The sequence below is a fragment of the Muntiacus reevesi genome, chromosome 22 (assembly GCF_963930625.1).
Source record: "Muntiacus reevesi chromosome 22, mMunRee1.1, whole genome shotgun sequence".
Taxonomy (NCBI): Eukaryota; Metazoa; Chordata; class Mammalia; order Artiodactyla; family Cervidae; genus Muntiacus; species Muntiacus reevesi.
Window position 1 is genome coordinate 44,759,273 of NC_089270.1, and position 15,102 is coordinate 44,774,374.

General features: G+C 39.5%; 1 protein-coding gene across 1 annotated transcript in view; it reads left to right on the plus strand.

Moving 5' to 3' along the window:
* The first annotated feature begins 304 nt into the window (after positions 1-304).
* The window catches only part of CHIC2 (cysteine rich hydrophobic domain 2), a 53,996-nt gene continuing 39,198 nt past the window's right edge, over positions 305-15,102 (plus strand). Inside the window, exon 1 of the mRNA XM_065914296.1 lies at positions 305-800. Within this exon, the coding sequence (XP_065770368.1) occupies positions 682-800 (119 nt within the window). The 5' untranslated portion in view covers positions 305-681. The remainder of the gene's footprint in view (positions 801-15,102) is intronic.

The following is a 15,102-nucleotide window of genomic DNA, read 5'->3' on the forward strand; positions in this document are numbered from 1 at the left end:
AATTCTCTACTTCAAACTAGGGCTTTTATTTTTAGTTGTTTTGGTTAGAGGTTACTCTGGGGAACCAAGTGCCCCACTGGACACTCAGAACCCTGTTCTTTGGGTCGGGGTCAAAGCCACCAAGTTTCCAGAGACATTCTCCTTAAGCGTCAGCGACTCTTCTCCAGGAGGGCGGGGCCGCGCCGGCGGGAGCGCGCTCCAGGAATAGACCGCGGGTGCAAGGGGAGGAAAGCGACTGGGGAAGCGCGCGAGGCCTCACGTGCGCGCTCCCGCTCGCCAGCCCGCGCGCTCTCGCGCCCACACGCCCGCTCACCCGCCCGCCTGCACTCCCGGGAAGTCTCGCGATGTCGTAGCCGGGTGCTCCCGCTGCGGGAGGCTCTGGCTGTTGCTGTGGTTGCCTGAGTTGCTGCTGCGGCGGTCGCGGCAGTGCTGGTGGAGGTGTCGGCCCTTGGGCGGATGTTGACATTGTGTTGTTGTTATTGCTGACGGTAATGGCGGCGGCGCTGCCGACGGCCAGGACCCCATCTCCTCTGTAGCCGAAGCTGAGACTGCACAGAACGAACTCCGCGGCCTCGGAGCCCGCGGCAGCGACTCCCCTCAGCCTTCGCCTCCTCGCCAGCCCGTATCTCGGCCTCAGCCTCTGGACAGGCCCCTTCGGGCTGGGGGTCTCGGAGTCTCAGGATGGCGGATTTCGACGAGATCTATGAGGAGGAGGAGGACGAGGAGCGGGCCCTGGAAGAGCAGCTGCTCAAGTACTCGCCGGACCCGGTGGTGGTCCGCGGCTCCGGTCACGTCACCGTGTAAGGCCCGGTGGAGGGCGAGGGCGAGGACGGGAGGTGCAGGGCTGGGGTGGGCCTCTTACTCCGCGGGGGCCTTCTCTCCCCGGTGTCCGTCGAGTGTCTGAGGCCTTCGGGAAGAGTAGGCGACCAGGAAGTGAGAACTTGCTTTATTTTCATTTGTTTCTGTCTCCGGAGTGGGGACAAACGCTGCCCTGCGTCCCCCCCACACTCCTGTTAGCAGGCCCCACGGGCCTGGGCGCTCTGACGGATCCCAGCAGGAAGGTTATTCTCTAGGGTCTGCTCTTCCGGCCACCCCTTCAGCTTCGGGGTGGAAATACACGTATTTCTCAGGTGCCTCCCACAGTTTTCTCACCCATTTACCCTGTGGTTCTCTTTGCTCGTTTGTGCCTTTGAGCTTAGTGACATAGGGCTCAGAGACCGGACCTGGGCCGGGTGAGACCCTGGCGACGATCAGTAATCAGTGGTTCCCTGTCGTCGTGTCTGTTTCACTCATACCCACAAGTCTTCCCAGTTTCTTGCCGAGTAAGTTTCTGCGGAAGTAATGCAAGTTCCTGTAATTGTATATGATAAGAAAAATGTATGGATGAACATATGTATTTAAGATGCAGAATGATGTATGTTTACACATAATTTAAAATCGACGTGATGGGCACACACTGCTCAGGTTACTCAGGGTTCTCTGTAATCTAAGTCCTTCCCTGGGGCACGAACTCTGGGATGGCTTCTTCATTTGATAAGGGTTCCTGTAAGTTCAGTTGGCAACATTTTAAAAGTCTGATATTATTCAAACAATAAGGAAGGAGCACTTTCTGAAAGGTCGTGACTAATAAAGGAATGTGAAGACTTGAACCAAATAATGAGCTGTCCGGAAGCAGGAAGTTTTGTAATGTTTGAGAAGTTCAGAGTTTTGTACAAGTTGAAGAATTTATCCCTTTTCCTTTTAGAGCTCTGTTCAAATCCTAGGTCAAACTTCATGCTTGTCAGACATCTCTCCACTTCACCTTTTTAGTAAAATACAAAGGACCAGTAAGTTTGAAATTGCCTGGAACACTTTATATTTTATTTTTGGCTTAGGGTGAGTGGAATGTGCAGTGAATAACTTTTAGTGAAACAGTAGGACTTCTCATATAAGACAGTCAGCAAAATCCTTGCATGTCTCAAAACATGGTATGACCAGCCATATTGTTGTTTCGGTGTGCTTATGTAATGCTTTGATTTCTTCAGTACCTGTTAGTTTATATTCTGGTGACTTAGTATAAAAACACTGCATTATCTCTGTCACAGTGCCATGAGAAGACAATAAAACTTATCACTGTACTAACAGTTACTTAGTATTTTAAGTGTCATCACTAGCATAATTCAGACATATAGCCAAATACTATGGGATATTAAATCTTTTTAACATATATCACAGAAATGTTTATATCTCAGAGCCTGCCATTTGTTTTGTTTGACTATTTGAACCTTAATACTTAATACATTCTTTTAAACCTAAGGAGTGCTTAAAGATTGGTTTTCAAACTTCGTCATGGTATCTGTCCACCTTAATTTCCTTGAATTCCTCATATCAAAGAAAAGCTGGGAAAATTTTATTTTAAAAGGTGCAGCTATAGTTATAATGTTTCTTCTGTTTGAGTAAAAGAAAAGCTAAGTACATTGTTGGGCATGATGGAGAAGTCAGAGAGCTCAGAACCGAATAGGTGATTAGTAAATTTGATTTTAGTTGGCTACTTACAGAGGTTAACAGAGTAGGAGAGAATTATTAGTGGTTCCCAATCTTAATTGCCCATTAGAACCACTTGGGGAGTTTTTGTCATTGCCCCAGTGAAAGCCAAGTATCTGAGTGAGGTCCTAGTTTAAAAAGTTCCACAAGTGACTCAAGTAGGTACCCAGGATTAAAAACTACTATTCCAGAGTATTAAGGGAAACTAAATGCCCCCAATAAACAGTATGCCTTTCTACATAGAAGTTAGTTTTTCTGTGCTCTCTCTCAACAACTTCACTTTCTTTCCTGTTACTTTGGTTCTAGGCTCTGGGTTCAAATCTACCCTTTGCCACTTCTTGGGTAAATTATTTATCTATGACTCTTCATTTAAGATGGGGTTAGTTGTAGTCCCTTATTGTTAAAATTAAGGATTAATTGAGACAGTCCATGCAAAGAATTCATCACATTGTGTGGTACTGTGCTCAATAAATATAGCCTTTATTAATCATCCACCCATAGAGTGTTCCTCTTTGAGAAACATAGGTATAAAGCACAGTACTAAGAAATCCAACTGCCATTCTCAAACATAATAGTGATTCACTTTAGTCTTATTTTTCCATTTCTGGACAATTTGTATGAGGGTAAATTGTGTGAAATATTTCAAGGAGAATTAATAAGAATCTTCTGCTGAAGACCTAATCCTGTTTTGTGGTGACATAGATAAGTACGGTTAATAGTAGTACAAAACTTTTTGTATCATTCACAGGCATTCTATGCCAGTAGGAGCCAGTTAATACCTATAATGATTTTTGAAATTGGTGTTTGTGGGTTGCTGTAACTGTTGAGCATGTTCAGTTTTTCCTGCCTGCAAGTATAAATGGGAAGAGCCATTAAAATAGTTAAAAGACTACTGGTTAAGCTTATCACTGCAGCTGCCCTATCTGCTTCTCCTTTATTTTATAAATTAAGAAGCTGCTCAGAGCTGTTTTCCCTTACCGGTTTGGAAGTGAATGTAGTGTAATGTATAGAATCATCTGTAATCCACATCAATCTGAAACTGTATAGATCCATTCATGTGTGTTTTTCACAGATTCCACTTTCGAGTAGACCTTTCTGATTGATTATTTCTACTCTTTTCCCCTCTATGGTATCATACATCATATTATAATATTACTGTTATTTTATAAATCACTATATTCTCGTATGACATAATGCGACATGTCATTATAGTGATGTGAGAAAGTAAGTTATCTTTCATTTTCTACTACACAGGCAGGGCTTGGTTAGTTTTGTGGCATAATCAGATTTTGGGGATACATAATCAGATTTTGCCTAAATGAAGTTTGCTTTAGTGTAGTTTCTAGTATTTTCATATTGACCACAGGTCAGGCTTAAACTGTGTACTTCCATTAAGATCAGTATTCTCTCTTGATATTTTTCTAAATGAGTGTAATAATTTCCTTCGTTTTTGGATTTGCATGTAGCAATATGGAACAAGGTGGCAGCTCCATTAGGAAGAAATCTTATACAAAATAGTATTTTGAGGAAAAGTGGTATTTGAAGGAAGAGAGGGAAATGATAAGTTCCTGTTATTGCATAATTTTTATGTACATGTAATTTAAAAGACTTGAGCTCACACTTCAGTTAAAAGATTTTTCTGTGTGTGTGTGTGTACTTCTCAGTTTATTATGTAATGAAGATGAAGGAAAGGTGATTAATTTATTAGGAGTTAATTGGCAAAATTGGTTAATATTTTTTAAAATTATGACATTCTCTTCCCCGTAGAATAAATTTTTGTAACTATCATTTGTTGAAGAGTTTGATTTTTCACAGTGATGATAGCAGTGTGTTTAATATAAAAATTAGAATTTAAAACTAGGTTTTAGGCCAGTATTTCATGTCTAATCTGTCATCATAACTGACATTATCAATTCCTGTCTCATTTCATGCCCTCCCATATAAAAATCAAACTTGGAGCCTCCCTAGGAAATGTATAATTTTTGACTTCTAATATAAGCCTTGTCGTAGAACCAGCTTATTTCTAGGTTTGTTTCTAATGTTATTCTCTTCTAATTTCACTAAATTACTGTGTCTTCGGGTACTTTCCTCTGAGGTATAATCTTTCTACCATGTCCACAAAAATTCTGCATCCTTTACCAGTTTTTATCGATAGCTGTGAGACATCACTCTGTTTATCATTCATTTCAGGTAAGCTGTGGAAAATTGAAAGATTTAGAAATGTGACTTGAAAAAATATGCGAACACTTTGGAATACAATAGGACTTTTGCATAGCAGACATCACAGAACACCTCAGTATATATTGACCTTTCAGATGGTAGAGTTAAAAAAAATTCTGTCTTGAAATGTAGTGGACCAAGATTCCTACTGCATGCTGTGGTAAGCAACAGGAGACCTGAATATGATTTGCTCAAGTAACAGATTTAATAAGTTAAATAATTTTGTAAACTTTTGTAACTCTAACCTCCTTACCTCCACTCAGCATAAATATTCCATTTTTAAAGATTAAACTTTTTGTTTGGAGACTTTTAAAGTTCTTCTTGATATTCCTCCACAAAGCTGGATAGTCCTTTGAAGGCAGGAATTATGCTTACTGGTTTTTATTTTTCCACTACTTAATACGGTGTCTGGAATAGTGAAGTGAAGTGAAAGTTACTCAGTTGTGTCTGACTCTTTGCTACCCTATGGACTATACAGTCCATGGACTTCTCCAGGCCAGAATACTGGAGTGGGTAGCCTTTCTCTTCTCCAGGGGAATCTTCCCAACCCAGGGATAGAACCCAGATCTCCCGCATTACAGGTGGATTCGTTTCCAGCTGAGCCACAGGGGAAGCCCAAGAATACTGGAGTGGGTAGCCTATCCCTTCTCCAGTGGATCTTTCCGACCCAGGAATTGATCTGGGGTCTCCTGCATTGCAGATGGATTCTTTACCCCCTGAGCTATCAAGGAAGCCCTGTCTGGAATATGATGGGTTCTGAAATGTTCTGTAAATAAATGAGGTAATTCCATACATCTTTGGATCTTGTAAAACTTGTCAAAAGAATAACTGTTTTCTTCTTTTTTTTTTTGTACCTCTGAGTGAAGGCAAACTATTTTGCAATAGAACTCTTATAATCACATTCATAAGATAAATGGGTTATCATTTTTTACTTTATTTTTTTATTTTTGGCTGCATTTCAGGATCTTAGTTTCCTGGCCAAAGATTGAACCCTGGCAGTGAAAGCACAGAGTCCTAACCACTGGACCTCCAGGAAATTCCCTTGTTGTCTTTTTCTAAAAAGCAAATTTGGTGATTGAGAATATTGTCTCTTTAAAGTAGATATTATTTTCCCAGAGATTTTTCTTGCTCCTTATAATTTGAGAGGAAATTACTTTGATTTAGAACATAGCATTGAGCATATTTCTGACACTGTAAAGAAAAAAGTGCTCAATATCTTAACTGGACCAAGTGCTAAAACTTCTCAGTGAGTAAACTTTCTTGAAGAGATGAGAAATATGGTAGTAAGCTTGTTTCAAAATTTTACTGTAATTTGAAATTCACATGATCAGTTCAGTTGCTCATTCGTGTCCGACTGTTTGCGACCCCATGACTGCAGCACGCCAGACTTCCCTGTCCATCACCGACTGCCAGACCTTACTCAAAATCATGTCCATTGAGTCTGTGATGCTATCCAACCATCTCATCCTCTCTTGTCCCCTTCTCCTCCTGCCTTCAATTTTTCCTAGCATCAGGGTCTTTTCCAATGTGTCAGTTCTTTGCATCAGGTGGCCAGAGTATTAGAGTTTCAGCTTCAGCATCAGTCCTTCCAATGAATATTCAGGACTGATTTCCTTTAGGATGGACTGGTTGGATCTCTTTGCAGTCCAAGGGACTCTCAAGAGTCTTCTCCAACACCACAGTTCAAAAGCATCAATTCTTCAGCACTCAGCTTTCTTTATAGTCCAACTCTGACATCTATCTATGACTATTGGAAAACCCATAACTTTGACTAGATGGACCTTTGTTGGCAAAGTAATCTCTCTGGTTTTTAATATGCTGTCTAGGTTGGTCATAGCTTTTCTTCCAAGGAGCAAACGTCTTTTAATTTAATGACTGCACTCATCATCTGCAGTGATTTTGGAGCCCAAAAAGATAAAGTCTGTCACTGTCTCCATTGTTTCCCCATCTATCTGCCATGAAGTGATGGGACTAGACGCCATGATCTTAGTTTTCTGAATGTTGAGCTTTAAGCCAACATTTTCACTCTCCTGTTTCACTTTCATCAAGAGGCTCTTTAGTTCTTCTTTGCTTTCTGCCATAAGGGTGGTATCACCTGAATATATGAGGTTATTGGTATTTCTCCCAGCAATCTTGATTCCCGCTTGTGCTTCATCCAGTCCAGCATTTCTCATGATGTACTCTGCATATAAGTTAAATAAGCAGGGTGACAATATAGAGCCTTGACGTACTCCTTTCCCAATTTGGAACCAGTCTGTTGTTCCATGTCTAGTTCTAACTGTTGCTTCTTGACCTGCATACAGATTTCTCAGGAGGCAGGTCAGGTGGTCTGGTATTCCCATCTCTTGAAGAATTTTCCACCGTTTGTTGTGGTCCACACAGTCAAAGGCTTTGGCATAGTCAATAAAGCAGAAGTAGGTGTTTTTTGGAACTCTCGCTTTTTTGATGATCCAGCAAATGTTGGCAATTTGATCTCTGGTTCCTCTGCCTTTTCTAAATCCAGCTTGAATATCTGGAAGTTTACCGTTCATGTACTGTTGAAGCCTGGCTTGAAGAATTTTGAGCATTACTTTACTAGTGTGAGAGATGAGTGCAACTGTGTGGTAGTTTGAACATTCTTTGACTTTGCCTTTCTTTGGGATTGGAATGAAAACTAACCTTTTCCAGGCCTGTGGCCACTGCTGAGTTTTCCAAATTTCCTGGCATATACAGTGCAGCACTTTCACAGCATTATCTTTTAGGATTTGAAATAGATCAACTGGAATTCCATCACCTCCACTAACTTTGTAGTGATATTTCCTATGGCCCATTTGACTTCGCATTCTAAGATGTCTGGCTCTAGGTGAGTGATCACACCATCTTGGTTATCTGGGTCATGAAGATCTTTTTTGTATAGATTTTCTGTGCATTCTTGCCACCTCTTAATATCTTCTGCTTCTGTTAGGTTCATACCATTTCTGTCCTTTATTGTGCCCATCTTTGCATGAAATGTTCACCTGGTATCTCTTAATTTTTTTGAAGAGATTTCTAGTCTTTCCTATTCTATTGTTTTCCTCTATTTCTTTGCATTGATCACTGAGGAAGGCTTTCTTATTTCTCCTTGCTATTCTTTGGAACTCTGCATTCAAGTGGGTATATATTTCTTTTTCCCCTTTGCCTGTGGCTTCTCTTTTTTTCTCAGCCATTTGTAAGGCCTCCTCAGACAACCATTTTGCCTTTTTGCATTTCTTTTTCTTGGGGGTGGTCTTGATCAAAATTTTACTAACTGGGGATGTCTGAAATGTGTATTTTTTAAAATGTCCTTAGTGATTCTGATAATCAGACAAGTGATTCTAATAATCAGGCAAGTTTAAGAAATTTGAAATCCACATGATATTCTAGTCCAAACAGTTCAGTGTGGGATTTCTGCCTGCCAACAGATGTGAAATTATCTAGTACTTAAAATGTTATGTGTTTAGCTAAGTGGAATACAGGAACTAAATGGTGGAAAGTAAATGATAAGAGATTATTTATGATGGTAATGAAAAGGTCTTATTATTCTAAATAACATTATTCTAAAGAATAATATTTTTGAGAGCTGCTCTTGAATCCCAACTTGAGTTTATATTCCTAACAGGTTAAATGCCTAGGATATTAGATCAACTGTATACTCAAAAGGGAATCTTTTTTTCTGTTTTTAGTAATTTTACTTTATTTTTTGTGCTGGGTCTTTGTTGCCCTGGGCTGGCTTTCTCTAGTTGTGAGCAGGGGCTACACTTGGCTGCAGAGCATGGTGTCTAGAGCTCAGTCGTTGTGGTGCTCGGGCTTCATTGCTCCGTGGCACGTGGAATCTTCCCAGATAGGGATTGAACCCGTGTCCCCTGCATTGGCAGGCAGTTTCTTATCCATTGCACCACCAGGAAAGTTCAGAATGAAATCTTTTAAGTCTTTTTAGTATCTGTGGCTTAGCTTTTTAATCTACTATAAAGCTACTTAAGATATTATTCTCAATGAAATTAAACTTTAAAATATAACAGCAACAGATGCTTTTAAGTATCCTTACTCTGATGTCTTCTGTGTAAGATTTGTTGGTGACTTTTCACAATTTGTTTCAGAATCTATTTGTAAAATCAGATGTATTATACCAATGTTTCCATGTTCATGCAGTCTAACTTAATCTCAGTACAGTATTTCTTAAACTTGCCTGATTATTAGAATCACTTGTCTGATTATCAGAATCACTAAGGACATTTTAAAAAATACACATTTCAGACATCCCCAGTTAGAATCTTTAAGGGAAGAGTCTAGGAATCTTTATTTTTGATAGGAGCTTGGTTGATTCTTAGACATGTTTGGAAAGCAAGAGATGGTTCTGTGGAAAGAGTGGTCTCTGATGTCAAGCAGATTGATTTCAGTTCTCAGAAACTTCCAAACTGTAGCCATTAACCTTTCTTAACTTTTGTTTTCTCATCTGCAAAAGGGATATCAGTCTCAGGGATTAGGTGTGACAGAAATAACTTATCTGATTCAGTTCAGTTCATTCGCTCAGTCGTGTCCGACTCTTTGTGACCCCATGAACCTGGCAGCACACCAGTCCTCCCAGTCCATCACCGACTCCCAGAGTCCACCCAAACCCATGTCCATCGAGTCAGTGATGCCATCCAGCCATCTCATCCTCTGTCATCCCCTTCTCCTCCTGCCCTCAATCTTCCCAGCATCAGGGTCTTTTCCAATGAGTCAGCTCTTTGCATCAGGTGGCCAAAGTATTGGAGTTTCAGCTTCAACATCAGTCCTTCCAATGAGCACCCAGGACTGATCTCTTTTAGGATGGATATTACCTGAACCCATAATAGACATTTGGCAAATTATTGCCATATATTTTTATATTTATCCTTGCATATGTATTTTTTGATTAATCTTTATCATTGTCTTGAAAATCAGTCTGAAATATGCTCTCCTGCTTTAAGATCCTATCAGAATTATTTGATTGAGTAGAGGAAACTTTTAATGAAAAGAAAATATTGACAGATTGGTACATAGTGATGTCCTTAGAGGCTTTTGAGGTATTTTAAAAGTTTGAGGATCTTTTCTAAATGGCACTTTCTTTTGAATTTTGCATATGAGAGCTTTTGCTTTCTGTTTATGTTCTTCTTTTCTTTCTAATTGATCAGCTGTAGGTTAGAAATGAGAAAACCAACTTTAAAAGACCAATGTATAAAGTAAGAGAAGTTGGTTCTGAGTGCTGGATTTAGATGCTTGAATTTTAATACTTGGGTTTTGAGATTCTTAACCTCCTCAGAGTATTTTTCAATTAATCCTTCATTATCAACTGTCTTGTTGAGGTTTCCTGACAAGTAATTTAACAAGTACTTATTAAATTTTATGCCCAGTATTATGTGAGGCTCTGAGTTTACAGTTACGAATGAAACATACTTAGTTCCTCTGCCTTTCTGGAGCTTAAAGCTAACAGATAAATTATGTCTAAGAAAGTTACTGCGAAGGAGACATTAGCTTCTGTGGCAGAAAATAATGTGATATAGAGAACCCCTCTGAGAAGGTGACATTTAGGAAGGGTGAAAGAGTCCTGTGAAGAGCCCTGCAGGTCTGGAGAACAGCAAAATAAGTTTGGCTTGCCTGAGGAACTGAAAGGATGCTACTACTGTATTGTGGCTAGAACTTAGGAAGCAAAGGAGATAGTTCCTTGAAATGAGGTTGGCAAGTTCAGGGACCAAGAAGGATTGTTAGAGAGATTAGAGTGAAACTGGGGAGAGTAGTTAGGAGCTGTTGGAACAGTAAAGATGAGATATTAGTGGCCTGATTTAGGGTGATGGACTTTACATAAAGGAGGAATTACAATTCTGGCTGTAAGCCATCAAATTTAGCAACTTTTCTATGAGATACGGCAGAACATTTTCTTGGTCACTTTTGCCATCTCATTTCCCAGTTGTGTTATTTGTTTTCTTTTGGTCTTTGTTTTGGCTTTGTGGAGGGTGAGGTCAAAGATCGGTGGCTGCGCTTTCTATTGACTTGAGACTGTCATGATGACATACCTGCATTTCCTGTTCTGCTGCCACAGGGCAGCTAAGTATGACAAGAGAACAGTAGCTCCTCCACAAGATCGTGGCTTTCCCACAAGGTCATAGATTTTGAAGTGAGACCTTTGCACCCTTTAGCTACAAGATGTGTGGTGTTTGACAGTGATCTGTTCATTAGATTTGAGGAAAAGACTGCTTCTTACATTTTTACTCTTAAAGCTGAATTGTCTACATAAGGACTGAAATTTCCTCAAAGATCAGGAGAAATGATTTTCTTCTTCTTGATGCTCTTTTCCATTCTACATGTAGTAAGTGAAGTTTACTTAGCGTAGAGTTGGTTGGACTATTGTTTTAACTTACTTTTGTTTTTTGATAAGAAGTGAATATATATGTCTGTGTCTCTGTCTGCCTCATCTGTCTGTCTGTATGTTTGCTTCCTACAAGAGTAACTGGTTTTATTCTCTTTCATCATGCATTGTAAGTAATTACAGTGGAGTCCTTGATTAGTCCAGTGAAGGAGTTGCTATGTATCCAGCCTTCTTTCTCTGCCCTTTCTAAACTATCCAATTATAGATGTTGGAAGTGGGAGGGACGTTCATGAGGGAGGGAATATATGTATGCATATAGCTGATTCATATTATTATATAGCGGAAACTAATACAACATTGTAAAGCAATTATATTCCAATTAATTAGTTTTTTTAAAAAATTGTAAATGTTACTTGAAGTTGATATTTTGGTAGTCTGTGCTCCAAACCAGTTCAACTGTATATTGCTTCTTAAATGGACATAGTTTATCATCATTGTGTTGCTCATCATGTTATATAAATTATGAAGCATACTCTAGACTGTATACAGATTAGATCTATAAAATCTTTCTTCCTTAGTCTGATAGAGATAATGTAAAGTAGTTGAGTTAGATTAGTTGAATCCCTATATTATCAGAAGTAATACCATGAAGTTTAATTACTATATATATTTTAATTACTATATATATTTTACAAAACTTTCACTGCTTAACAACATATGTAATTGTCTGTTGAAAATATAATCTTAATAGTTGAAAATTAGTAAAATTCTAATACTAGAATATTATAAAACTGTATGGTGATGAGGTATAGTGATGAGTGATTGTAGTACATGATTTAAGTAAATTTTTGATTTCACTAGTTTATGAATGAGATTATACTTTCACAGAGCTGGTTGAACTCAAATGTATAGAATTTTGTCACACAGTTGCAATTTTTAGACTTATATTCTGAGACTCATATATTTATGTCTCTAACTCCAGGGGTTCTGTATCTTCTGGGTGCACTTTCAGTTCTATCCTTCCATGAGCCACATTGATATTTAGATGTGTATTAAGGCAGCCAGATGATTTTAAGCATGATTTTTATGTATTAAAATCTATTAATTTCTCCTTTGATTATGACTTTATCTCCCAAAATAGCTAAAAAGTTGACTCCATTGAGCTCAGAGTTCAGCATTAGAAAATAAGTGCTGTCTTCACTTGCCATTTGTATAACTTATGTGTTCAGGTTGAATCTGAAATTTCTGGTTTATATCTCAACACGCTAGCAAATAATGTTCAAAATTCTCCAAGCCAGGCTTCAACAGTATGTGAACTGTGAACTTCCAGATGTTCAAGCTGGATTTAGAAAAGGCAGAGGAACCAGAGATCAAATTGCCAACATTCGTTGGATCATCAAAAAAGCAAGAGTTCCAGAAAAACATCTACTTCTGCTTTATTGACTATGCCAAAGCCTTTGACTGTGTGGACCACAACAAATGGTGGAAAATTCTTCAAGAGATGGGAATACCAGACCACCTGACCTGCCTCCTGAGAAATCTGTATGCAGGTCAAGAAGCAACAGTTAGAACTAGACATGGAACAACAGACTGGTTCCAAATTGGGAAAGGAGTATGTCAAGGCTCTATATTGTCACCCTGCTTATTTAACTTATATGCAGAGTACATCATGAGAAATGCTGGACTGGATGAAGCACAAATGGGAATCAAGATTGCTGGGAGAAATACCAATAACCTCATATATTCAGGTGATACCACCCTTATGGCAGAAAGCAAAGAAGAACTAAAGAGCCTCTTGATGAAAGTGAAACAGGAGAGTGAAAATGTGAGAGTTGGACTATAAAGGAAGCTGAGGGCTGAAGCATTGATGCTTTTGAACTGTGGTGTTGGAGAAGACTCTTGAGAGTCCCTTGGACTTCAAGGAGATCCAACCAGTCCATCCTAAAGGAAATCAGTCCTGAATATTCATTGGAAGAACTGATGCTGAAGCTGAAAGTCTAATACTCTGACCACCTGATGCAAAGAACTGACTCATTGAGAAAGACCCTGATGCTGGGAAAGATTAAAGATGGGAGAAGAAGGGGACAACAGAGGATGAGATGGTTGGATGGCATCACAGACTCAATGAACATGAGTTTGAGTAAGCTCCGGGAGTTGGTGATGGACAGGGAAGTCTGTTGTGCTGCAGTCCATGGGGTCACAAAGAGTCAGACACGACTGAGCCACTGAACTGAACTGAACTGATGTTCATATGTGTTATCATATTGACAAGAAGATAACATTCTTTTGAGTCTATAGATTTATATGGGTTGAGTGTCTCAGAGTCCAAAATATCCAAAACTGAATTTGTATTTTTCCCCCTGGGTCAGCTTTCAAGTGCAGCCTTCTCCTTCTCAGTGTATGGTATACCTGGTATCCTGTTTGCTTAGAGTAAAAAAAGTCTTTGACACATCCTTGATGTCCCTATTTTTCTTTTACTGCATCTAATCTGTCAAGAAGTAAATCTCTTGACTCTGTCTTAAAAATATCCATGGCTAATTCATGTCAATGTATGGCAAAAACCACTACAATATTGTAAAGTAATTAGCCGCCAATGAATAAAAATAAATGGAAAAAAAATATCCAAAATCTAACCACTTTTTGCCATTTCTGTACTGCTGGTGTGAGTTGTCAATGTCTCTCTTCTGCCTTGTATTTCATACTTTTCTTCATCCTGCTCCCACCTTTGCTTCTCAACCTTTACAGTCTTTTTGGAACATCTGCCACAGTGATTCTTTTAAAACACAAATCAGATCATGTCTCTTTTCTGTCAGAACTCCCCATCTTCAGAATTAAAGTTCCTTTTAATGACCTGTAAGACCCTACCTGATGTGGCCCATCATTATGCCTCCTTTCTATTCCCTGAATTATTCTAGGCACACTTCTGGCTTAGGGCTTTGCACTGTGTGGTTCCACTTTCTGGAATATCCCTCTGCCCCAGATACCCAAATGGCTAGCTCCTTCACCTTCTTCACATCTTTCACAATTATCTTAGTCCTATTCTCCTTTCTACTTAAAATTCATCTACTTCCCCTTACTCTGTGCTTCTCTTTTTTCATAGTGTCAGAATGTGAAATGAGCCACACTTGGTAGAGTACAGACTTTAGCAAAGAGGAAAACTCTCAAACTTTGTTGACAGGAATAAAGTTTTAAAACTTTCTTCCATTTTTTGGTGGTGGTAGTTCTACCTATAAAATGTGAATCCAGAAAACCTTGCTATTTTTTCTTCCTTAAAAACTTTGAAATTGCATTTGACCTTTGGGCATAAGCGACCCGGAGAACAGGTTGTTTTATGTGAGGCAAGTAAACCTAGAAAATTTGCTTTCTTGAGATAATATATCTAGTTATGTCTGAACCAAGGTTAGAATTCAGGCATTCTGTTTCTCCATTGTGTTGCTCTTATATTTTCATCACAGTAACTTCTTTGTGCCTTTCAACCTTTGTCTTACCTGCATGGATTCCTGGCCTCATGCTTGCCCATATTAGCTCCAACTGTTTGATTTTTCCCAGCTTTCCTGAGGGGCTTCTCTGGTGGCTCAGAAGGTAAAGAATCTGCCTGCAGTGCGGGAGACCAGGATTCACTCCTTGGGTTGGGAAGACGCCTAGAGAAGGGAATGACTACCCACTCCAGTGTTCTTGCCTGGAGAGCTCCTTGGACAGAGAAGCCTGGTGGGCTTCCTGAACCCAGCAGCTCTCTGTGTACCCTGTTTCCTCACATTACCCCTGACCTTGAAGAGGTTGGCCCAAAGTTGGAGTATCTTTGACAGTTAACATTAGTTAGTTTTATCATTGGCTGTTTTATTTGCTAAGCTGTTTGAAGAGGGTGTTTGTGACATCATTGTGATCTGGACATTCTCTAGTTTATCATTATCTGTAAAAAGTGAAAGTGAAGTTGCTTAGTTATGTCTGACTCTTTGTGACCCCATGGACTGTAGCCTACCATCTGTAGCCTCCATCCGTGGAATTTTCCAGGTGAAAATACTGGAGTGGGTTGCTGT